At 36.7% G+C, this 24,548-nt stretch overlaps 1 protein-coding gene and 1 long non-coding RNA gene across 2 annotated transcripts; both read right to left on the bottom strand.

The window, feature by feature from the left end:
- Positions 1-1,415: 1,415 nt before the first annotated feature.
- Positions 1,416-23,204, bottom strand: LOC139779574 (uncharacterized). Its single transcript, XM_071717974.1, has 8 exons — positions 22,907-23,204; positions 21,338-21,493; positions 20,758-21,215; positions 19,893-20,139; positions 15,725-15,937; positions 15,393-15,645; positions 14,462-14,661; positions 1,416-13,354 (listed from the first exon to the last, which is right to left on the bottom strand). Exons 1-8 carry the CDS (start codon positions 23,042-23,044, stop codon positions 13,220-13,222), a joined length of 1,800 nt encoding a protein of 599 aa, XP_071574075.1. The 5' UTR covers positions 23,045-23,204; the 3' UTR covers positions 1,416-13,219.
- Positions 17,407-19,178, bottom strand: LOC139779580 (uncharacterized). The gene is made up of 2 exons (XR_011719933.1): positions 17,585-19,178; positions 17,407-17,520 (listed from the first exon to the last, which is right to left on the bottom strand). It is a non-coding gene; the product is annotated as an uncharacterized lncRNA (long non-coding RNA).
- Positions 23,205-24,548: the final 1,344 nt, after the last annotated feature.

Below are 24,548 nucleotides of genomic sequence, written 5' to 3'. Positions count from 1 at the left end.
TACTAGATGAGTACCACGGGGTTGCTGGTCGGATTTTATCCATCGTGTGCGCGTGTGCGCGTGTGCGCGCGCGCGCGCGCGCGCGTGTGTGTGTGTGTGTGTGTGTGTGTGTGTGTGTGTGTGTGTGTGTGTGTGTGTTGGGGAAGGCATGTGGGTATATGGTCACACATAAAACTGCGTACTTCTGCCTTGTATTCGGATGATCTCTTGCAGACAATTAGAATCTGCATCAATGCGTGAGCGTCTGTAAAGATCATCCGAAAATTAGGCGAAAATACGCAGTTTAAGTGCGAACATACCCACATCCCTCCCCCAACACACACACGACGGGCAAAATCCGACCAGTAACCACCCCGTGGTGCTCATCCGGTAAAGCTAACGCTGGCGATAACTCAACAAAAATGCATAGGTAACTTTGATACGCCGTAACTCCGCGAAAAAAAATCGTACAGATCTAATTTTTTTTTAATTTGTAAGGAAAAGTCCATATTTTACGATGGTTATCATGATATTTACAAAAAAAATTTATTCCACCCCGTAAAGTGTGTCAAAGTACGCAATTTTTTGGAGACTCCTATAAGCGCGTAATATTATTTAATATTAAATAATATTCTAGGCGTAATTTTAGAACATTAAGTACAATATTCTAGTAATATTAATTATCTAGTAATATTATAATAGATAGTTATATGTCTGCTCCTGATAATATTATATAAATGTTATATGAAATATACGCCTTATAAAAAATCACAAATAATATTTATAAACAAGGCAATAAAATGTCATAATAAGTTATCAAATGTGTGTAAAAAGTTTATTGAGATGTAAGAATGATAAACAAATTATAAAACTGAAGGATTTTAAAAAGAAAATAGAAGAACGATAGATGCATTAAAGATTATTGTTATGTTATGTTATGATACAATACAAAAAAAAAGAAGGAAGAACACATAGAAGATTTCCAGTTTTACAAAGTATCTGTACTATGGCATAAATCCCGCATGCTAAAAATGCTAAAAATGTATTTTGGGGATACGTATGTCGATGTCGATCATGGATGATAGTGATGGAGAGGAGTGTATGGTTGGATGTAACGATGGTATGTGGAGGATCCGTCCCCAAAAATACCATGCGACTCTCTGCGAGTCGCGATGGTGCCACTCCACTATATGCCCGCCTAACTCTTGTCGTCCGATGAGATCGTCGGTGAGAGTGTCGATCAGGGCAATGAATATTAATATAGCAATTGCTGTCGAATTTGTTTATATATTTACATCGGCGCGGTCGAGCGCTCGCGAGAAAACGTGGCTAATTACTGTGTTGTCATCTTGGTAGGGGCGCGCGCGGCCACCACAGTATATCCTAAACAGGAGCGATATACAAGATATCAAACTAAACAAAGAATACAAGAACTATGCACTTGTATTTTGCTGTATTCCATCATTTACTGACCCTCTACACTTATGTATCATGAAATAACCATTAAACCTTTTACATTACCTACAGTAATCATTTTACGTAGTCGTAATATATAATCGTGCCACTTACTACATTGAGAAATCGATTCAACTTACGATGGTTTCGTTAATATTAACAGTAAAGAACTGAAATTACAACATAATACTAATATGGCATAAAAGCACATAACAAAGTGATTGCTAGCAAATATCTTTATTGTTTCTATTTTTTCTGACTTCTGTGGCGTAAATCCCTGCGCGGCGTAAATACCGGAGTTACCCTATGTCAAATCCTGTATCAAAGAGCCTTTCTGCCAATAAAATTTGTAGCAGACTTTGCAGAACCTGTTCTTAACAAATATGATTATGTAGAACACAGACAGAATAAAAATAAAACAAAGAAAAGAATCATCATAATAATGTAACAACTAAAATTTAGAAGGACATAATATGTAGAAGAAAATACATTATTTTCTGGAGTTCCTGCTATTATGAAACACAGTTATCTGCTAGAAAGTGAACATAACTTTCTCGTTTTGAGTATGTGAGCACGGAACCCGCGCGATCGCGTATTCTAAAATAGTAAAGTAACAATTAATACGAAGGATCAATTTGGAGGCTTTGTGTGACTGTAATACAAAAGTTCAACAAAAGTAACTGAAATAGTAATTGAAAATGAACAAACATCGTTTTGTTAACGCATTACTTCTTTTTATTCAAGTTTCAATGAAGCTGCATCTGTGGTATCACAACAATGCCCTTGCAAGTACAAGATGCCTCGAGAGTCGTTCCATCCGGGTTGCGGATAAAGGAAACTCTTTGATGCTTATTAATGCGTCGCATATAAAAATGGATGTGAATACGCCAATCATAAGAAGGTTTCAGATCGGCGAATGCGAATTATACATTTTGGTCCTTTGCCCATCGTTTCCCGTCTGTTACCACACGCTGTTGCACAAAACCTAATCTCGCAAAATAGTCACATTAAATACAAACGCGTGTGCGCAACAAACGTCGCATCGAATCATATTATATCATATCATATCGCATCGCATTGCATTATTCCTAAGGCCGCCGGCGTTGCAGCTGCACCTCTGGGCACTTCCGCTCTCCGAATTAAAAAAGTTCTCTCAAAATAATTTCCAACAAATCACATAGCAGCCCAATAAATATACCTTAAAACGTCTAACAGCGTTATCGCCTATCGTTACAATATATAAAAACTTGGGAAGAGGAAAGATGGAAGAAAAAAAAAAGAAAAAGAGAGAGAGGGAGAAAGGGAAAAAGTAGAAAACAGAAAAATATTATGCGCTCTAGATTTGAGCTAGATAGTAAGGGAAGAAGGAAAAAAAAGGAAAAAGGAGGGAGGGAAGGAAGGAAGGGAGGGAGGCAGGAAGAAAGGAAGGAAATAACGCGATTTGATGATTCGTTAAATCCGTAAGTAAATAATTAGGTACACTTGTCATGGAAGAGAGATCGCGTAAAGTGCGCTGTTGGTATTTATAAATTAAACGAGTGTCTACAATGCAGCGTCAGATATATATATATATATATATATATATATATATATATATATGTGTATATATATATATATATATACACACAAACATATACATACATGTATTTGTGTATGGTGAAGCCAAACTCGATAAACAAATTTCTACAATGAGGGATGTAAATAGCATTTGTACCGGAAGTCTAGTCGATTCGCAAATTTCTACGTGATACAAAAGATACTGCTGGCGCGATAGCCCAAATATATAAAAACGTTTATTATTTACAACTGCCTAAGTGATAGCAATCTCTTTGTTGTTCGTTATCTTTCGCGTGTTTAAAAGAATTATCTTACGGAGTCGGGCGTACATAGACGGCTCAAATATGCCTAAATTTCTCATTGGCAAAGAATACAATTTTCGAATCGACATATCCTTTTGTTTTTATTCATTTAGACATTTTAGACTGTAGGTCTTTCAGGTACGTAAGTTCTTAGATCTTCGTGTGTCTTTCTCGCTTATCCTGTTATCTTAAAATGCGATATTACATTTTCCTGGTATTCCCATTCTCAATTCAAGAAATAGGACAGCGAATTTATAATTCCAATAATTATACGAGTCCGTCGATTTATTTCGAAGCAGATAGCTATCTGGCCACAAATTCATTCATATTCTTGTCACATTTTGTGAACGTTACTCTCAGAAGTTTATCGAAAGAAAATTCAGCTTCGCCCTACATACGCTTTTGCAAATCCCCCTAAAAAGTGTATATCGACAACAGGAATCCTCTGGATTAGTGCCACTGATATATATCTTTTACGGGACGTGTTCTGTATATCCGCGCATTGCAGGCTGGCGTGTGTCTGCGCAAAAAGGCCAGTCCGCGTACATCCATTAAAAAATAGAGCAAGTAAAAATAAAATTTAAAAAAATCGATTGTACACAAGATGAAATACCGTGATGAGAGAAAGGGATCTGGATTCGAATATTCGGGAGACAAAGTAGCCGCGCCAACAATAACGTCCGGCACTTCCGCAGTTACCTTCGCTCTTCTCGGCGCGGCCGCATCGTGCAACGCCTATAATGTCCATTTACACTATTACTATTCAACAATTCAAAATACTTATGATACACACAACCTTGAATAATCTCAACAGCTGCTGGCCTTAGCCCGAATTAACTTACGCATACATCATAAATACAAAAGTAATTTCTCGCTATTGCTATGTTTCGCACGCTTCCACCTCGACTTTCCTGATTAATCCTTTAAATTGGTACCGCGGAATTCCCGTGTGTCCCACGACTCGCTCTTTCAATCATCACAAAAAAAGAGTTCGTTTTTGTTTCTTTCTCGTATTGATGTAACTAAAATATGCGAATTGAATCGTGCGTGCCATGGACAAGTGTGTGAATATTTACAAGTGTCCCGTTATTATAACGGAAGAAGGTAATTTTAGATGAGAAAATAAGTCAAAAGGATAGAATTATCTCACACGCGTATATGTTATGCTTTGGAAAAATCGACTTTAAAAATCGGAAAATTAATAATGCGTTTTATTATTTCGAGATTTGCGCGGTATAACTTACAAATAACTCGATATCAATTATTTAACGCTACCAAATATGAGTAAAAGATACGATCCAACACTACAGTTTTTTAAATATTCGAAAATATTTCGAATGTCGATGACGAATTATTTGGAGAACATCACGATTACTTGGACGTAAAAAAAATGTTATTAATTTTCCGATTTTCAAATTTCCTTCTCGAGAACAAAGCACGATATAAAAAATGCTATTATATTCTTTTATATGAAATCGCGTCACGATTGTATCTTATTTATCATAACATACGTACAAAGCGTTTCTGGAGAATAACAAAAAAGAAATATCTCGTCGTGTAGCAAGAATAAAGAAGCACATAAAAACTCGTTCATTAATTTTCTCGCATTCTCTTTTAATACATTCAATCATTTCATGATAGAATGCACGCCGGGAAGAACAAGTCGAACATTTATCCTAATTCCTTGCACCTACGGAGTACTCGGTTAAATCTTTCTCATCTCTTTTGTTTTGGCACATATTATTTGAGTTTAACCGCGTATTCCAGTTACATTCGTACGACTCATTTTCCACGTAGGACACGCGAGAATGTCGCGATATATATTTTATAATAGTTTACAATAGGATTAAGTTTTTCGTTTGATCGAAGCCTCGCGATTCGCCGCCGCGTCTTGTGCAAAATATACATTCGCGCAGTTTTTCTTTGCAATTTCATTGCCATCTGTCACACTGTCTTACATCGTATTACAACTCGCAATAAAAAAATATTCAGTCAATCGGCTGGGATTAATACTCGTGCTTAACGGGAAAGAAGAGCTTTCGGCGGGTACCCGAAGAGACAAAGTGGCTACGCAAGCTGAACCTTACCATTAAACCGAGCTGAACAGCGAATGATGGATGGATTATTACATGATGCGATCATTCGTCGATCGCGACGATTAATCATTAATCTCCGCTTCTGCGAAGATTAATACTTTGCTGTTTCTTTTACAAACTTTCGGTTCGATGAACTTTTTTGCTCTTTACTTTTATGCACAAATAATTATTACTCTAGACTGTTTTGTTATAAATAATGTAATCGCTATTAATTTAACGCTCATTTATTTGTTCAGGTCACGTAAAGATCGATCGATTTTCCAAATGTTACTTTAATAATTTAAATCGACCTTCGTGTTATAATTATATCGAGCCAATTTAGACAGTTTACAACGAAGATGCTTGAAACATTGTTTAAATTCTATCGACGACGAGATGCCAATCAAGCCATCATCCATTCAGCCCGGATCGACCCGACCCTGTAACGCTTTTACAAGCTCTTCCTTTGTATGTGTAAAATTTCACGTTACAAAAATTTCATATCATCGTGTCGACAATAAAATTTACACTTCCGTCGAGAGAAATAGAGAAATACTATTCGGCATCGCGTGAATTCATTCGAAGGCGGCAAAGGCACCAAAAGCGCCGACAACGTGCTCTCAACGCGAATAAGGCGAATACAAGTACACAGATGCGAATGAATGAGCATGAAGGCATATAAACGAGTGCCTGATTATTACAAAAATTAATACTTCTCAACCCTTTCGTTCCCATTGCCGAAATTGTGTTGCGCGCCGTGCGCGCTGAAACGCATGCTCACGTATGGGAAAGGAAGGGTTGCAAGCAGAGGGGGTCTGCATTGCGTGTTATATATGCGGTCGTGTCTTACGTTCATACAATGTAATAATAAGTAATAAATTATTAAGCCAGTCGTCGCCAAAATTCATCGCACAAAAGATACTATATGTATAAATCTGTAAATGTACGTGTGTATGTGTATGTATATACGTACGTCTGTACGTATTTACGTATGGATGTACGTGTGAGATATAATAAATTAGCATTTAAATAATATTCCAAAAAAGACGCGGGAAGAGGAGGAGGGGTGAAGAGGGATGGGGGAGGGAGAAGACCATAACAAATAGATGTACAAAAAACGAGGGAGAGGAGAAAACGGACAAGAGAAGAAGAGGAGAGGTAAAGTCAATAATTTAATTAATTAAGTAATGTAAATCTCGCCGTCGTGTGTCGGGGGGAAGTTTAAGTAGCGTCGGTTAAACAAATCGCTTATCCACTAAAAAAAATCAAACGCGTAGAATACTGATACATAAAAAAACACGTATATAAAAAGCCTCGGCCTTATCATTGTCGAAACAAACTCATGGCGCTTACTCGCGAAGTAAACTATATATACTGGGAGAAAAAAAAGATCTTAAGAGAGAATTAAAACAGAAGACAAGATAAGAGGAGGGCAGCATCGCTGATTGACTCTGATACACTCAACCAACGTCGCCGACAATGATAATAATAGTAATAGTGCTAATAATAATAATTAATAATAATAATAATTAAGAATAATAGCAATACTCAGATCGTAATAATTATAAAAAATATTCTCTAATTCCACATTTAGTAGAGAGCTCAAACCTAAATATGCCTATGCTTTAGTGATGATGTAAATAATTGTTCAATTAATAATAATAATAATAATAATATAATATCTAGATGCGTGTACGTGTATACGTGTGTATGTGTAAGATTAATGACCAAAAATCTACAACGGGCCAATCACGAAGCGGGAAGAGGTATCTTAGCGAAATCATATCGTTTTTCACATTAATATATCCGCGAACGACATCGCGCCTCTCCTTTTACTATATGAAGTGATATTTTTATAGCGCAGATCTCTCGGTCGACACGTTCGAGAACCGGCGCGGAGAGATTAGTTCGCTGACTCGTCGCGCACGTATCCCCGCGAATGAAGCAAGCTCGTTTGTCCCCATCCGGAACAAGAGGATGGAACTGGGACCGACCGAGGGTTTCGGATCTCAAGTAATACTATTGACATATAATACTAAATTCGCGTAGTGTTCTCTCATGAGACGTGTGGACGGACGCTAAATTCGCTACGCGATCTGCACAGTGATCTCTTTTCGGCACTAACCGGCGAAAAAAATTCTCCAAAAACGTCGAAAATCAAAAAACGTAGACGTTTGTAACGCCTAAAACATTGACGATACCGCTTGTAAATATAGATTATTTCCCCGTCTCGCCTTTAAAACGTTTCGTTTGTCATTTCAAGCTTTGTCTGATTTACCGAGCACATTACGGAGCCACTTTTAACGCGGGCGTTATATTTGCGGCTCCATATCTCTCGTGGATGATTTAGCGTCAGCAGCTTTCGGCTTACTATCGATTTCTTTCTCCGCTTAATATTTACAGTATTAAATAATTATAAAGTTCAAGCTTTTTCACGCCAGAGGTTACGCTACGGCACTTCTAGACGATTTGCTTGCGTCTCATAGAAAAGGTAGAAAAAACCGGAAGCTACGGGGGAGCTTTGATTAACGCGTCAATACACTAAGACTAAAGCTACATGCTAATTTGTCTCGTCTATTTCGATCCACTGTGCGACCCCGACGAGCTGTGTTCTGTTTGAAGGAGACAGAGAAAGAGAGAAAGAGAGAAAGAAAGAGAGGGTGGGAGGGGAAGGGGGTGAGGGGGAGGGGGAAAGAGAGAGAGAGAGAGAGAGAGAGAGGAGAGAGAGAGAGAGAGAGAGAGAGAGAGAGAGAGAGAGAGAGAGAGAGAGAGAGGACATCAAGTACGTATCAAAATGGAAGGATGGTCGTTTAACATGAGACCAAAAGCTCCATATTGCTGCTTTTCCCAGACAGTACCATGTCTAAAATCGGGACATAAGACGTCTTAGAGCCTGAGCAGAATAGCTGACTTATATAATTTTAAGACAATGTTTTATGCTTTAAATCTTTGTTTTTAGTAACGCACAATACTGTCTTATGTCTCACGTCTTAAACGTATGCACGAAGTGTCAATATTTGTAAGACTTGAGGCACAAGACAGTATTGTGCGTTAGGGCCTGAGAGAGAGCAAAATGATTGACTTATAATTTTAAGACAATGTTTTGTGCTATAAATCTTTGTTTTTAGCAACACACAATACTGTCTCAAGTATTACAAATGTTGACACTTCGTACACTCGTTTTAGACTTGAGACACAAGACAGTATTGTGCGTTCCTAAAAACAAAGATTTAAAGCATAAAACTTTGTCTTAAGATTATAAGTCAGCTATTCTCAGATCCTTAAAGATGATAGTAAAACAACATTAAGATGGCTTTTAGACAACATATCGTAAGACGTTTTAAAGATGTCTTAAAGATGCTCAAAGATGACTTAAAGATATCTTTAAGACGTCTTATGTCCCGATTTTGAACATGTTGTCTGGGTTATTTTGTACGTCTCAGCCGTGAATTCATCGCGACGCGACGCGTCGATTCAATGATGCTATTGTCATTCAAGTATGCGTAAATATATATGTATACATGATTTATACGTATACATACACATATATGTACATACATACATACATACATACACACGCACACGCACACGCACACGCACACGCACGCACGCGCCCACACACACACACACACACACACACACACACACACACACACACACACACAATATACATATATTCGATAATATACAATAATATAGAATATTTCTCTCGTATGCATATGCGCGCGCGCGTGTACATACACATATAATTGTATATAGTACAGATGTTTGTATATATTTATACACGTACGTTGGCAGCGGAGCTTGAAAATGATTCGGTCTTAACGATGAATGTTTCCGTACTACTCGAGAGTCCATGGTCAAATTGTTAAATCTTTCAGTCAAGTTTGTCACGTTAAAATAACATTATGTTTTATGAGCTTCATGACTTGTTTTCACTAGGTGTTGAAATATTTTTCGTCAAAGCTATAACTCAATTACGCAGTAAATCCTTTTTGTCGATTATTTTAAAGTAAAAAGTAAGTTATTGAAGATATTACATAGGTATTACCACAAAATATAGTACGAGAGTAGTGTAATCTATGTTTGTGTGCAGATATATTACAATATCGTATATTTAAAAACACAAAGTTTTAAAAGTAGTATTAATATTATTTAAAAATCATATTAGTATGTATAAATATAATGCAATAAATAACTTCCACATGTAAAGCATAGGCAATAAAAATTGAAATAAGTTCAAAGATTTATGTAAAAAGCATATATATTCCATAATTAAAGATTCCATAATTAAAGATCTATCTATGGCCTACTCTAACATCATGCTATATAAATTATTCATGAGTTTAATTTCTCCTTTATTTGTTTTTTGATATATAATCATATTGAGAGAAACAGTCCGACAAGAATTTATATAGCACTGACACTAGTATATAAAATAATTTTATATCACAAAGCCGATTTATATTAATAAATCGTAAAAATTTTTAATTTTGAAATTTGCGACAACTAATGTGCAGAATGTATTGATTAACATTAGTAAATTGTACGGAAACACTCGATGTTAAGGGCAGTTTTTGTAAAATATTTAGGGAAATTCCAAGCTCTACTCTCTCTCAACATATGTATATACAGAATATTCCCTGAATATTAACGCCATTTTTCACCTATTATTTCGAAAGTTACATTCTCTGAAAAAAAAGAAAAAGAAAAGAAGAAAAAGCCCGAGGAAATTTCGTAGTAACATTTTTCAATGCATCTTTCCGATTTTTTTAATTAAATATATTTAAAAATCAAGTATTTAAAATTACTTATTTTGAATTTTGCATTTATTATCTTGTAATTATAGACATTTTTATGGAAATCGGTGATACGGTTTATAGCTGAAAAGAATGGCGTTCTTAGCGGGGAAAAGTATTTGTTTATAAGGCTCCTTTGATAACACAACTAACGCTAAGATACTCCGCGAGCTGCTGCGAGCTGTTATCGAAATCTCACGAGGACGTTCCGAAAGTCTCCGCAATGAGGGAAAGAAGGATTAGGAGGGAACAAAAATAAATGAACAAAGTTCTGAAGATTTTGGAAAAAACAGGAAGATGGAGATGTATGTGTGTGTATGTGTGTGTGTAGATGGAGAAAGACGGAAACAAAGAATAAAGGAAAAAAAGAAAAATAATAAAGATGGGAGCGTGTGTATGTGGGGATGGGGAGTGGGGAGAGTAGAATAAGGACTGCTAAATTTTTTTTTGTGTACGTGCTTAACTATCCTACGTACGTAGACTAAATCTATTTTTGGCAATGTTGATTAGGTATACGACACGTTAAATATTATGATACCATGAGTAGATGCACTGGCCATAGTATTATGCGCTATGTAAGGTCGCTTAACACCCGTTTCTTGACGCGTTATCTGTACAATTCTGGAGAAACGGCGGAGACCCCGGTCCATCACGCTTTCGTTATTTCACGTGCGCGACTCGGATTGGGATAAGAGAAAAAGAGAAATTAAAATCTACAGCCGGTGTTCTAGAAAAATACGACAATCGAGATGCATGGGTGATTTTTTATATTATTTAAAATAGCCATAGCCTCTATATATCGCGTTGCAATTGTTTTCGTCTCGTGTATCTCGACGATTGAAGACCAAAATGAAGCTTTTATCCAAATTCATCTCAACTTTGAAAAATAAATAGATTTACGCTTATTATAAATGACATATAAATGTATACAGGAGGTAGATATAGAACCCTACTAGATTTCCGGTACACTATTAAAGCGAAGCCTCTCCTTGTTCTGATTCTAAACTGACTACGCAGCAGCAGCGGAGTCTTAAAATTTGTGTACTTTTAATATATCCGGCGTATGAGTAAACGTTACCTAAGTATTACTTTCTTAAGTTTCTCGTCGAGACAGATCGAAGAAGAGGAAGAGAGAGCGCGCAACCGTGAGTATCCGTAATAACAATGACGAGACAACAACGGTATATATGTATACGTCACGCCGTGCTTCTTATTGCTTCCAGAGTCTTAGCTTAGATAATTGCGTGCGAGTATCCGGTCCGAGATTAAGTACAAGTCTTTTTCCGAGAGGATGGAAATTTAGAAATGTTAATCTTCGCGCACAGTTACAGCAGTCTCGTAATACAATAGCATCTACAGGTCTCTAATTTAAGGCTCCGCAAGTGCCACCTCCGAGCAACGGAGACGAGAGGAGGCACGTCATATTGTGACACAGTTGCTAGCATTTTGCTTTTTATTCAGGCCCGAAGTATCCCCTAATACGCCAATCTTTATCTAATACCTTTTATTGTCAACCGCCCAAATTTCTCGTCATTAAACGAATCTGTTAAAATGTTGCGTATAAAATGTGGGATTTTTCACCGTGTTTTTAAACCTTTGTTGTAAAATAAATAGCATTAGATACTACTTGTAATACAATTCTTCTTGAAAAAGACGCTAAATAAAAATTACAATATTAAATCATAATTATAAATAATATTAAAACTAAACAGTTGCGATATAACCATTAAAATTTATACAAGTTATATATATATATGTAATATGACTTGTTTTAATTTAAGTTACATTTATAATTCAATATAATTAGAGTAAAATGCAATTAACATTTAATTTTGCTAATATTCGCCAATTTCTTTTGTGTTTAAAATTTATATTTCTTTTGTGTTTTAAATTTATATGTAACTTATCTCAATTAAATTCTCTTACGATTACTCAATATGAGTAAAGTTATTAGCAAAATTACAATAAATTATGCATTACTATTTTCATAAATGAAGTTTTTCTACAGAGAATTTAATACAAAATTATAATTTAATTATATTAGGGGAAATCATGGTCAGTTTGTTTTCTATTTTGATACGTTCAAAGTTAGTGATTAAGTTTAAATAATACAATCAATATTATTAAAGATACAAAATGTTTCTTTTTATTTCTGAGATTATGTCCTCCAAATGTACTATTTGAAAGTTTTGCCTGTAATATTTGATATTATGTATAAATAGTACTTTCGTTCTTTTTTTCAATCCTGTTAAGCCCCTTACACAATGAGAGGCGATAGTGATAGCGATAGCGAAAACGACAAAATTTTCAACCTATTGGAAGCCGTGTATCAATGCTGTAGCTTTGTCGACAATTTTGTCGCTTTTCGCTATCACTATCACTATCGCTATCGCTATCACCTCGTATTGTGTAAGGGGTTTTAGAGTGAAAAATCCAACATTCATCGCGCAACGTATAAAAGCTTTTGAAAGGACCTTAAAATTTGGAGCGTAACACAATTAAATGTCGGAAGCCGTAACGATGTTGCAGGTACGCCGTTGGAGGTTGCTGTTGCTGTCACCGTCACCATAACACAACCGATCGAAAGATGCGTACGATGTGAAACAAGCGATGACGACGACAACGACGAGCACTTCCGAGCGACACCACGGTTGGATCCGCGGCACGTTTATGTACAACGGGCGAGCACATATAAAATTTTATATAAAAATATTTTTTCATATGTGTTTTTTATCTGTGTTTTGTGTACGTATACTGTGTATGTGTGTACGTGTATTCCCGTATGTATGTGTATATTTATATATGTACATCTTGAATAATTAATACTGAGTAATTAATATCATCTCGTTCCATCGTGCGCATTATGCCGCGGCGTGAGCCTGATGGCTCTCCACGGAACGTCGTCACAGTCCCCAGTGCGAATGATTTCTTGGGGGGAAAACGCTGAGAGAGTCTGCCAGGAGGGATATTAAAAATCCATCCAGAATAAACGTCACCGAACAGACTAAACATCGTTGAGAAAGCATACCTAAGCGCCAAACCAGATTTTTCCTTAATGCGTCTCCTCCGAGAGTGAAGTTGCCACCAGATTGAGGGGAACATCGGAAACGTTCTCCTCGTCACCTTCGTCCGCTTCTTCATCCACGGACAAGTGCCGTTGCATACGTTCCTCGGTTTTTACATGTTGCTAGAAATACAATAAATCGTGCTTGATAAGAACAAGTCCGCAGCATAAAAGAGATAGAGTATAAAAATAAGAAATATTCAAATAAAAGATTTTGTTAAATATAAAAGTATTCAGATAAAAAATGTTTAGATTAATTTCATAAGTTTAAGCATTAACCCTTTGAGTGGCAGTGACGCATATACGCGCACATTGTTTTATTTTTCTCCAGTTAGCAAGATTTTCACGAAACTTACTACTTACAGATTTTTTTGGGTCGCGGAATGTGAATTTGGGATCAGAATTAAGCGGGGAACACAGACTTTTGCATAACGCATAATGCGTAAGCATAAGAAAATTGATTGGTCTATTTCCTTATGCACATGTATATGGATCAATCAATTTTCTTATGCTTACGCATTATGCGTTATGCAAAAGTCTGTGCTCCCCGCTCACCGTGTCCCCGCTTTACAAAATTAAAAATGGCTGATCCAATATGGCGACCCAAAATTTCGAAAACTTTTATAAATTAGCGTATTTCTATGAAACTCGGTACTAGGAGATTTTTGGGTTGCTGAATACGAATTTGCTGTCAAAATTTCAAAATGGTGGATCCAATATGGCGACTCCTAAATTTGGAATAATGCAATAAACTTCTGCGTTCTAAAGAATGACAGTCAAGTCTGAGAGGTCTTGAAATCTGGCGTACACTCAAAATTCGAGTGATCAAGCCCTCGGTCAAGTCAATCTGTCAAATACTGTCGATCAAGTCAGTTCAAAAGAAGTTAAATCAGCTATTTTGAATTTTTGAACTTTGACCCCGGATTCGTACTCAGTGACCCAAAAACCCATTAATACCAAATTTCATGGAAATCTGACAGAATTTTTATCTTGCCATTTTTGGTCCGTTTGATGCTTATTTTCCTGCCACTCAAGGGGTTAAAATATAGCTTGGCTCACAAACCCCTATTGTCTTTATTTGATTTTTAATCCACCGAGCCATTGTCAATGTCTTTTTATCTTAAAAAAATATTTAGTCTTCTTAACCAAATCTCACTAGACATATTAAATGCGAATACGAGAATACTTCTTATTCCAATACTCGAACATATGACAAAGAAAGTATCTTACATGAATCATGTAACTAGATAAAGGTATTGAGTAAGCAACTGGTGGAGGCGGATGGCCACCGGGTATGCGCGTAGGCGTTAACGCTGCATGCATCATCAGCTGAGGATGAATTTGTTGTCGAAGAGCATTCAGCATATCCGCACTCTCGGTATCCATTTGTTCTCTTGTCGACTGAGATGCTAAGACTGAGTCTCCTTTTTCTAAATAATAATAATAATAATAATAATAATAATAATAATAATAAACACATTAATTTCGTAAGAATGGATTATTTCCACACATATCACAAGAGATTGATATATTTTTCAAAGAAATTAAGACCATCTAATAATAAACGATACTTAAACAATGAAAAACTATTTAAAATTACAAATAATTGCATATTTATATTGAGAATACTGTTAAGATTGCTAATACACTCATATGTAAATTAAGTAACAAAATGAAAACGCGGCATATTCCTTAAAACTGGAATAGCAGTGGATTCGATTGATATCTGAGCATTGTTCAACTTTCGAGATTTGGAGACACGCTAGTCTTGATTTCTTTTTAAAGTATTATAAATATATGTCTTAAAAAGAAATTAAATAAAGCACCAATAAAACCAAAAAACCACTGCATTTTTAATCCGTTAAAAACCCAAAATTTATCAAGTTAGAATATAATCCCTTTTCTGCGATGTGAAAAAAATTAACTACAAAAAGTTAACTACAATATAGATAATTCAATATGTATATTCATTTTGAAGTCAATTTTTTATAGTCAATTTTTTTCACATCGCAGAAAAGAGATTATATTCTAACTTAACAAATTCTGAGTGTTTAACGGATTAAAAAAGCAGTTTATTATATTAAAAAATTATATTAAATGTTTCAACGGCTGTTGCAAAAGAAACTGGTTACTAAAAATTTAATCGCTAAAAAGCTCTCACTTCTATGCCTCGTTGGTTTCTCGCCTTTAGGTCTGCGTCTGCGTGTATGTATAGTATCCCTTCGCATGGTAACCGGACGATTAACGCCGTGCAGCTTGTAGTACAACCCGCAAGCGTTGCACACCATTTCACCCTTCATGTTTCTTCTCCAGATGGTTGTTGTCATGGTGCCGCAATTTGTACAAGACATATCAACTTTTTTCGCCACGTTACCGCTTTGCTGATCGAACTGTTGCTTCTGATCTTGCTCCATCTAAAACCACCAATCGATTATTGTGAGCAAGTGATAACGTCTTATGAGCAATAACAGACCGTTTGCACGGGAGGAATACCTTATTTTTTATCTTGCTCGACCATGTGGTAAAATCATGCGCTTGCTCCTCATTGTTATGTTCATGTTGGTAACTGGCAACAATGTCCGGACTTGCTGGAGCTTTACTGGGATAGCTCTGCTTCCTGCGACCTTTCGTCGTTGTTGCCATCTCCTTACGACCAATACTGCCAGGGCTAGACGGATTACTGTCTATCGAAGCACTCTGTACAGACTGCATACAACATCATTTTACTCACCATTTAATTTTTCCACAAATTTTTTTGGATTTACAAGTAATATTTTATACTTTTTAATCTTATAAATGTCTTATATCAATCGATCGTAATATGTAACAGCCTATGTCGGATGAAAAAGTAAAGCTAGTTTTTTTAAATAAATAAAATCAACTTTATAAAATAATTTTAGTTGTAACTATAAGAGCTCATGCACGATGAGAGGAATAAGGAACAAGGAATTAAACATAGAGAGAATTCATAGTCGCATCTTTTTTCAAGACACGGTCTTCAAGGAATTAAACATAGATAGAATTCATAAAGACCATGTCTTGAAAAAATATGCAACTATGAATTTTCTCTATGTTTAAATCCTTGTTCCTTATTCCTCTCATTGTGCATGAGCCCTAAAGGCCCCCGCACAATGAAAAATATAAGGAACAAAGAACAGATATTAGCGATTAGAAATAAGAAATTAGGAATAAAGCTGGTGTAGCATTAATACACGGCTTCCGATAAGTTAAAAATCTATTGCCTGTATTATTTCCTGTTTCTGTTACCTGTATTTTTTATCGTGCATTCAACTTTATTCTTGATTCTTTAGTCCTCCTAATCGCTAATATCTGTTCCTTGTTCCTTATATTTTTCATATTGCGGAGGCCTTAATAATTTTATAGTTACAACTATATAGGGGAAAGTGGGATAATAGTGCACACCTAAGGTAAACCTGTTAATATAAAATGGCTTTTATAGTTACAATTAATTTTTAAATGCAGCTATGAAACCTTTAAACGTTTGTCTACAAGTATGTGAATTCATACTTGATAATAATTTTGTTGTTAAATATTTATTGAGCGATATTTAGGACGATGCAAAGTCGGGCAAAAATGAAAGTGGCGAGTAATAGTGCGCAGTTTGGAAATTGCCAAAATTTGTGTCTGCAGCGGATAAATTTCGAACTTTTCTGCTTAAATCATTAGTTTTAAATGTTGTTAATGTGAGTGATGATAAATGGTAAATCTGAAGAAGAGCTCACTCCTCACCGATTTCGTTGAACTTAGGCTTAATCGACGCGTTTTTGCACAAAACGACCGAATCTGGCAGAAAAAAGTGTCGCTCTGCGACACGCTTCGCTCCGCGAAGCGAGATATTAACAGTTAAAGTTGACGACTATCAGATTATGAGACCTGTCATACCGACGAGCTGTAGTGACTGCGAACATGCCCTGCAGCCATATGCGCATGCTCAGTGGCCGCAGATCGGTGTGAGTGAACCTAGAAGTGTGAGCGGGGGGGGGGGGGGCTTGGCCTCCTCATCCTCACTGATTTTAGGACACGCCTTCGGCGTATAGATTAGTGACGCGCTTTAAAAGTATTTAACTGTTTAAAGCGCGTCACTAACCTATGTAGGTTAGTGACGCGCTTTAAATAGTTAAATACAAAATATCTGCTTTAATGAAAATCACAACTTCAAAATAATACATTCAATTTTATTTATTTATTGGATTCATATTAAGATCTAACATTTCTCTATCGAAAAGGCTGTAACTGTACACACGGCTGCGTCGCATTTGTCCCAATTGCTACAAAGAATAAAAAACAATATACTTGTTTGCTGTAGTTATCAATTAATATTGAAAGAATTACCTCATGATTTAAATATCGATATCTATACTCAATATTGCGCTTCCTCTCAGCTGCATGTGTATGCATTTTTTAGCGTGAAAGCTAATACATCATGCAAAAATTCTTCCGATACCCCATTCATGTATGTAAAATTGACAATAATCATTCGGTTATAATATGTAAAATTTTTATCCCAGAACATTTGCCGTATAAATTTCGGCCACGTATTTGCATTGCCAATGATGTCCTGAATCGAAGCCACGGATTATTGTTTAATTGCTGGACTGAGTATGCCATTGTAAGATTAAGATGTGCAAGTTGTAAATGACAAGATATTTATTTTAAGTAAGACGCGTCGAAGTACACTACATATGTCGCTACGGAGCATGCGCGTGCGGCCACGGAGCATGCGCATATGGCCACAGGGCATGTTCGTAGTCGCTACATCTCGTCGGTATGACAGGTCTCATAACCTGATAGTCGTCAACTTTAACTGTTAATATCTCGCGTCGCGGGGCAGAGCGACGCTTTTTTCTGCCAGATTCGGTCGTTTTGAGCAAAAACGCGTCGATTGAGCCTAATTTCATCAAAATCGGAGAGGAGTGAGCTCTCCTTCAGATTTACCCTGACTCAACTGGCTTCAACGCACGATTAATTCGACATAAATATATATAAATTCGAACATGAATAAACTATATATGTACATAAAATCGACATAAATAAAAGCCACGCACTATTCCCCGATTTGTTATTCCGGGACAATTTTGTCAATTACTCGCGAACTACAAATGAAATTATGGGACCAACACGGCAAAAGGTTCCCAAGGGATCGTATTTCACTATGTTATACCAATTACAGTAGCAACTAAAAATTGCCCACTTACGAACTTAACTCCTGTCGCTTCAAAATGATAAGGAAACGGGCGCGTTTTCTTTTTCGCTTCCTCTGTTCAAACAAAGCTTTGGATAAAATGTATCTATATTATCTAGAATTGATGTAAGCTTTGAAATTTTGCCACTCACGTGTTGTCAGCTATCGTCAGTCTTAAACTTGAGGTGCGCACTATTACCCATACGCATTCCCCTACTTTCCCCTAACTAATATTTAATTGTAACTATAAATAATTTTACAGTTTTCAAGATTAATATCTTAACGATGTCGGTGCCGGATTCAACATATGGATGGAAAAAATTAATACATGTTTTATTTTTAAAATTAGTTGAAGATTTCAAGGAAAGGATGCATTTTACTTTACTAAGCCAAAAATTCGAGAAAAGGACGTCTTTCGGCAGCAATGCATTGTTATTTTCACTCAAAAGAGCATAACTACAATCAATTTACGATCTACCTGTTATCAGAACAAAGAGACGATACTACAGAAAGAGCCCAAATGCACAGTCAGGAGAATCTTTGTTCGTAAATTCGTCGAAATAAAAGCATCTCGAGATCAAAGATATCTCACTCGCGTTGACAAAATATCAAAATTAAATAATTTACAATAGATATTTATAATTTACATATAAATATTTATTTATTTATTATAAATTATATAATTTTAGTATTTTACCAATATATAAATCAACAACAAAAAAAACTACGTTTTTTTTTGCTCTTAATAATATCAATATAATCTATTTGAGAATATTTCATCATAAATTTGTAGTTTATAAAAAAGATCATTGTTATATGAAAAAAAAAGATTGTTATAATTACAAAGATGTTTTGATGCAATTATTAAAAAAAAAAAAGATACAAAAATAATAAAGAGACAGTTAAAGAAAAATAATTTTTAACAATATTTGTCTCTTAATTAATAAAATAAAATCTTTCTGATATATTTCATATCTTGATATCCGTTAACAGAGTGCGAACAGAGTCCCAAGAGTTCCCGATTATCTATTATTTGCGGAATTCTACCTGGAATATGTCCTGAATAGGTTTAAAAGAATTTCCCGATCGGCCGATGGGCCGACTGGCGGCTTAACCGATGACCTGAGTTTTTCCCGCCACTATACCTGGCCCTTTTTCTCTCTATTTACCAGACGTACAGATGTTCGCATTTGGCGAGGCATTTTCGAGAAATGTTTTGTCTGCTTAGGACGAGGCAGGACAAGGCACTACTGCTACGCGCAGAAAAATCACAGAAACGATTCACAAAAATGCAAACATATTTGCAGATTGTTCTCTCTATTTATCTATTTATTTAATCCACATGTGTTTGTAAATTTTTCTCTTTCTCTTTCTATCTTTCTTTACTAACGCGCGATTTCTATCTTTATTTATATATTAGTTATCGAAATGTTCAACTTGTGGTCGGTTCTCACTCACCTTATTTTCTAAGCTTCCTATATTGGTACGATTACCAAGCACAGGAAAATCGGCCAACGTACGCTCGGTAGCTGTCCCCTGGGTATCCCTGTAGAATCTGATTTGCGGGGATATCTTGTCCGAATCAATCGCAGTAATACCGATCTGCCTGTTGTTCATCAAAGAGCGCAGCAGATTGGTCGCTTCACCGGTGAATCCATTGTTCAATTTATCACCGTTTGTTCGCGTAATTTCCAAACTTCTGTTGCTGCGTAACAAAATACGAAGGGACGTGTGTAATTGCATAACTTTAATAGTTTACTGATTGCAAATGTCTAGCGGCTTATGATATTTATTGCCAGTTTAATTTATAATTTGCGATCATAAGCCCCCCCCCCCCCCCATTAGCAAGACGATTATTATGGCGATACTCGATCGTAATTTTATCGCCAGATTTAACAAAATAACTCGCAATATAAGGAGGCAATTGGGTCAGATTTGAAACGACTTATTGATCAAAATTCGAATACAACAAACAAATTTGTTAGTATAAAAATATTGACAACAAAATTTACTTCGATAAGCAATGATGAAAGTAAAGTGATTAAATTTTACTAGTTTATTTATATAACTAGTCATTTTACATAACAACGTGAGAATATGAGACCGTAATCATACATAATGTAATTCGTTGAAAGTGTAACTATAATATTGAATTAGTATAACATAGCAATGCTTTCGCTATTGACTTTGAAAATTAAATACACAATGTCGCTTATCTTATCTGTAAGCAACTCACACGGGACACATTTGTGCACCTTACTACCGAGCAGATATCGAGTGAACAAATATTTGTCGAACAAACGGCAACGTTTGGCTTACTTACTTGGCTAGAGCTTGCCATAGCTTTGTCGCTTCCTGATCGATGTTAGTATCAGAGCAGTTGCTCTCTGGCGTATCCATTCTATTAACTGGACTACAATTTGCCGTGTTGGACTCGGAGCCATCATAGTTACTCTCGACTCGAATCCTCTTACTGACAGTCATATCGTAACCATTTTCCTCGCCTTCGATATCCTGTTCGTCACGATCTTCAATTTCCAGTCGTTCAGGATCGGAACTGTTGGAACTGTTGTCATCGTCTAGCTCGCACTTAATATTATCGTGTTCTCGCATATCATTGCTCTGCAACTCTAGATGATGCGTTTGAGTTTGAGGTATTACGTTTTGATTAATGCTGGCCGGCTCGGAGTTAGGCTCCTCGTTGAATAACATCCTATTCAACTCGAGGAACGATTGCAGAGGGCTCTCGCCCGCTACTTTGGCAGTGGAGAAAGACTCTTTCTAAGAACACATAGAGAAAAGGCATATGTATATAATTTATCTTCTTGCTTATAGATTCAATGTAATTTTAACGAAACGACGCATAATTTGTTACTTAATCTCAAACAATTCAAATCCAATACCTGCTCGTCATGAGACGACTGCTGCTTGAAAAAATCCAGGTACTGTTTGAGTATGATGTCAGACTTTTGCGACACTTCGCGAAAGTTGTCCAGCATATTCAACTTACATACACACCGATGGCAGATAATCGGTGGTAAGAAATCACCATCTTTTACCTATCGAGAATATATCGTGTAACAAAACTAGATGACAAAAGCGATGAGTACTGTTTATTTGCTCCAATGACATAACTCTCTGACATAACTCAATTATCATTTTTAAGTTGTCTGCAAAATAATGGTGAGAATTCTGTACAATGAATGAAGAGCTCTGACACTAATATGTAGTTAAATATTTGTATTGCTCTGCAATCAATTGTTATACCAAAATAGCATTTAAAAATATTACAAAATTTTAATGATTCTAAACATTTGAACCTATTTTCTGGAAAAACATTGTTTTTCAGACATTTTGAGTTATGTCATTGTCATTGTTGTAACAAATGAGTGATACAAAAACTATAATGTTCTCAAAATTAATTTCTGTGATAAGATCCTTGTTATAGAAATAAAAGTGAGAATAATTGAAAATTGCAAGTTAATGCAGATATATTTTTATTATAGTAAGTTATCAACTTATTTTCTAGTAAATATCTTAATTATCAACTTTACAATAAAAATAACGTCTGATATATAATTTTAATAAAAATTTACTGGTTAATAAAATCTTATGAGCAAAGATCTGATCAATGTAAGTCCTTAAGACTTACATCCTACTAAATAAAATATCGAACGGAGAGTATGTTCTCGATATACTGTGCATCTTTAGTTCTCGCTTATGTAAGGATGAACACGAATAGGAGGACGATCTGTGTCTGACGTAAAGTTTTGCAATAAAAACTGGGTCTGCAAATACTATATCAAGAGCCCGTCTCCCCCGATCGACATCGCGCGTCGGTCAGAATGGATGCTTCTGGCAATTTAAAAGGACATTAAGGAGCCCCGATAGAGGCGAGAGCGGCGCGGATAACGCGCGGCATGACAACGGAATACGCGTGTGAAACATGATAACAGGCCACCCAAATAAGGAGCCGCAGCCTCCCCTCCCCCCTCCATGACTCGCGCGGCTGTAGTTCCGCTTGCCACGCTCGCGCGGGGCTTATCACTGCCATTTTAAATGCCGTTGCTGCTCGTCGGCTTATCTCGCGGACACATCTCTTGCCAAACTTTCTCTCGTGGCACGCGTACATACACTCACACATACACAGCCGCGCGGTGACGCGGTCGTGCGAGTGCGAGCGCGATCGCGAATGCGAGAACGTGCGTGCTAGACAGAAACGGCGAGTGAAGGAGCGACTCCGAGTCTCGCGGTAGAGCGCGCGCGCGCGAGAGCACCTCTAAAGCCAAGCGAGCGTGTGAGCGAGTGAGCGTACGGAGGCAGAGGGAGAAGAAGAGAGAGAACGATAGCACGGCGACGATGAGAACGACGCAGACGGAGAGACGCATACACGGCCGCACCGAAGAGATATACCACAGATGGTCGCGTCCGATGAAATGCGGATAATCACCGCGGTGCACGGCGAATCTCACCGTGATTGACAAGCACGCCGATATCTTCTCGGCGTAATTCTGTTGGGTGCCCCCTTCCTCGAATATGGAATACTTGACATCGTCCAGGGATAAACAAAGGCGACACAGCTCGTAGAACTTCTGCGGTACATCGAACATAATTGCGAGCTCCGGCTTGCCTGCGGCCCACGTAAAGCGCGAGTCATCAAGAGGTATGCTCTAACAGCGGCCGACGTGCGATCTTTCTCCACTGCCACTGCTCGCGTTCAGCGATGAGGATGGTTTATACGGATCACTTATCACAGTCACCACCACGGCTCATTGTCAGCGGCACAGTACACGCACCGCCATGAATCGCGTTGCACAAAGAGGGCGAACCCCGTGGAACGCGCTGGCTGGGACTAGAGAACTATGTAAAGGTGCGATTTCACGATGACGCTCGACGCTGGATTCGAGCGTCAAATCTGGTCACGTGATAGATTTCAGCCAATCCAGTGGTTAGGTTATATTTCGCGTCCCTCTGAATCTAATCACGTGACCAGATTTGACGCTCGACGCTCATTTTCAGCGAGCAAAAATCTTCAAATATAATATATTTTATTTATGTATATATATAAATTTACTTATATAATATAAATAAGTTAAAAATATTATTTCTAGGGTCATGTGGTTTCGCTTTGACGCTAGCGTCAAGAAATAAAGCTGAATTTATTCAACATCCAGCGTTGACGCTGAATCGTCGTTGATCGTCTCAGTACAATCAAAAATAGTCTTCGAAATACGTAAAATATTAATTATTTTCAAGTAATATCTTTAATAATATAGTAATAATATTTTACGAATATATATATAAATAAAAAATATTATTTCTGAAGATTTTTGCTCACTGAAAATGAGCGTCAAGCCGATCAAGCGTCAACGTGAAAAGGCACCTTTAGGGTTAAAACGATGACGGCGCAAAAAGACAGGAACCACCATGTTTCTTGATCTTTTCGCGATTTTCTGCCGATGTTAAGGGTCGGCAGGAGACCCAGGCAAACTCAAGTGCACTCAGGTGCACTATATGCACTAAGTACACGTTAAACTGCACTTTAACTCCTTATTTAATTTATTATAAATTTTTAAGAACAAAAATGCAAATTCGGGCTCTGTAGCGGACTGCATTATTATATAAAGAGTATATAAAAAAAAATTCACGAATCTATGTAACTTATTTTATGAGAAATCTTGTTATTACGAATCCGTAATTCGTAATAACAAGATTTCTCATAAAATAAGTTACATAGATTCGTGAATTTTTTTTTATATACTCTTTATATAATAATGCAGTCCGCTACAGAGCCCGATTTTGCATTTTTGCTCTTAAAAATTTATAATAAATAAAATACGGACTCGCAGCCACTCGCAGCTAACCCAACCCGACAGAGGTCTCCACCGTGTCTCCTGCCGACCCTTAAGGCCCGTATTCATAGGCAGTTTTATAGATGTTAGCCTTAAATTGATAGAAATAAACCTTAAGTCGTAGGCAAATAAACCAATCTTCGATTACTTTAATGAGGCTCTCTACACCGCGACCGTTTGATACGCGTACCAAGTACTATATCCGTATCAAATCCGTATCAAATCTCGGGTTATCCCGGTGTATACCGAAATTTGATACGAA

Source organism: Temnothorax nylanderi, unplaced genomic scaffold (assembly GCF_030848795.1).
Source record: "Temnothorax nylanderi isolate EJ_2023f unplaced genomic scaffold, tnyl_v1.0 TNYL_tig0233_pilon, whole genome shotgun sequence".
NCBI lineage: Eukaryota > Metazoa > Arthropoda > Insecta > Hymenoptera > Formicidae > Temnothorax > Temnothorax nylanderi.
This window is presented reverse-complemented; position numbering and strand designations above follow the sequence as displayed.

Bases quoted from the DNA above. Each gene is read 5' to 3' on its own strand.
- LOC139779574 (XM_071717974.1), bottom strand. From the start codon at position 23,044: ATGTTCGATGTACCGCAGAAGTTCTACGAGCTGTGTCGCCTTTGTTTA. The intron at 15,646-15,724 runs GTATTCCTCCCG...TGGTGGTTTTAG, and splicing joins CGAGCAAGATAAAAAATAAG to ATGGAGCAAGATCAGAAGCA. The intron at 14,662-15,392 runs GTGAGAGCTTTT...ATTATTATTTAG, and splicing joins GAAACCAACGAGGCATAGAA to AAAAAGGAGACTCAGTCTTA.